The sequence below is a fragment of the Monoraphidium neglectum genome (assembly GCF_000611645.1).
Source record: "Monoraphidium neglectum strain SAG 48.87 unplaced genomic scaffold scaffold06593, whole genome shotgun sequence".
Classification (NCBI taxonomy): Eukaryota; Viridiplantae; Chlorophyta; class Chlorophyceae; order Sphaeropleales; family Selenastraceae; genus Monoraphidium; species Monoraphidium neglectum.
This window is the reverse complement of record NW_014007053.1, coordinates 1-2,118: the sequence shown is the minus strand read 5'-3', so window position 1 is coordinate 2,118 and position 2,118 is coordinate 1. Positions and strand designations below refer to the sequence as shown.

Genomic DNA, 2,118 nt, shown 5'->3' with positions numbered 1-2,118 from the left:
GGCGTGTTCTGCCAGAGCGTGATGAAGGCCGAGATGGCGTCCCCCGCGTTTGCGCCCGTGTACGCTGCGCTGGTGGCGGTGGTGAACACCAAGTTCCCCGAGATCGGGCTGCTGCTGCTGCACCGCGTAGTGGGGCGCTGGAAGAGGGCCTACAGGTGACCGGGGGCTCGCCTGCTTGTGGGTGTGGGTGTGCGTGTGTGTGTGTGTGTGTGTGTGTGTGCGCGTGTGTGTCTGTGTGTATGCGTGCGTGTCTGTGTGCGCATATGTGTGTGTGTATGTGTGTGTGTATGTGTGTGTGTTGATGCGCCCAGGGGGTCTTGCCTGGCAAGGCGGAAGGTGATCGGCGGGGGATCCAGGGGGACGGGGTGCATGGTACCAGACAGGGACGCAGGAGCCGGGCGTACACCAATGCGCATGCGCATAGGGGGGGAAGCGGTGAAGCCCGCCATCACACCCCCCTCCTCTCCCCCGCGCCCGAGATCAGGACGACCTGCCGCGCCCATCCCCTCCGCCGCTGACCACCATACGCGCGCCTCCCGCGTCGGCGCCCTGGCTCCCCCCCCATCACAGGTCCAACGACAAGCCCGTCTGCCTGGCGCTGGTCAAGTTCATGGCACACCTCATCAACCAGGTTGGTTGCTGCCCTGTGAAAAGGGAAGGGTGGTGGTGGGGGGGGGTGTTGTGTTGGGGGGACGTCGTGTCGCGTGCTCTCGCGGGGCGCAAGATGTGGGCAGGGTCTGCAGCTCGTCGAGGCGTGAGGGGGGTATGAAGGCCCGGCCCGCGTCCCCCCGTCCCACGGCGTGGACACAGCTCACGTCGCTCGCATCGCACTGGCGCACGCGCGCCCATGCGGCCCTTCGCACGCGCTCACACACACATTGAAATCCCCCAACCCACCTCACACAATTACACACACGCACACACACACCCAACACACAAGCACACACGTGCAACCACACACACCCTAACACACGGTCATCAACCACTTGCACACTCTCCCCCCCCATCAAAGGGTGTTGCCCACGAGCTGCTGGCCCTGGAGCTGCTGGTGCTGATGCTGGAGAACCCCAGCGACGACGGCGTGGAGGTGGCAGTGGACTTCTGCAAGGACGTGGGGGCATACCTGCAGGTAGGGTGTGGGGGGGGAGAGTGTGTGTGTTTTTGGTGTGCTCGTGTGTGTGTGTGCTTGTGTGTGTGCGTGCGTGTGGTTGTGTGTGTGTGTGGTTGTGTGTGTGTGCATGTGTATTCGCGAGTGTGTGTGTGTGTGTGTGTGTGTGTGTGATTGTGTGTGATTGCCACAAACACGCATGATTTGGTCTGGCCCGAGAGCCACGGCATGTGCATGCCGAACCTCCACCCACTTCGCGCACGCCCCCCGCCCGTTCTGTGCCCCACGCCCCCGGCCCCGGCAGGACGTGGCCCCCGCCGGGCTGCACTCTGTGTTTGAGCGCTTCCGCGCTATCCTGCACGAGGGGTCCATCGACAGGCGCTGCCAGTACATCATTGAGGGCCTCTTTGCGATACGCAAGGCCGGGTTCGACAAGAGCGGACACCCACAGGTGGCCGGATGGGTCGCAGGGGGAAACGGTCGCAAGGGAAGGGGGGGGCCGGCAGGCGTGCTCTGTTGCTGTTTGAGCCGCGTCAGGGAACAGGGCGCCGCGTCAGGTACCAGGGCCGCCCTCACACCCGCGATTCGCCCACCGTCCACAGCTCCCGCCACCCGGCGCCGTGCCCTCCACGTCATCCCACGTGCACGTACTCGCGTCACACCCTCACCTCCCCCCCTCCAAACCACCCCCACCCCCACACGCACACATTTACACACACACACATGCATGCACAACCAAGCACACACACACACACGCACGCACACACATGCACACACACACGTGCGCACACACACACACACACACACAGGTCCAGGCCGCCCTGGACCTGGTTGAGTCAGAGGATCAGGTGACTCACGAGGTGTCACTCGACGACGCGGTGGACCCACAGGTGACAGGAAGGGGCCCGGGAGACGGGGGGGGGGGGGTGGTAAACCCCAAACCCACACCAACCCCTCCACATCTACTCCAGGCCCTGACCCCAACCCTGAACCCTCCCTCCCCCACGTCC

The 2,118-nt window shown here is 64.5% G+C and overlaps 1 protein-coding gene across 1 annotated transcript; it reads left to right on the top strand.

Moving 5' to 3' along the window:
* Positions 1-21: 21 nt before the first annotated feature.
* Positions 22-1,998, top strand: MNEG_16619 (pre-mRNA-splicing factor CWC22; the record flags this gene model as incomplete). Its single annotated transcript, XM_014034911.1, has 5 exons — positions 22-155; positions 571-631; positions 1,013-1,129; positions 1,413-1,559; positions 1,918-1,998. Coding segments are annotated over 5 exons (540 nt in total), but the record flags the coding sequence as incomplete, so codon positions are not given.
* Between the last annotated feature and the right edge of the window lie 120 nt (positions 1,999-2,118).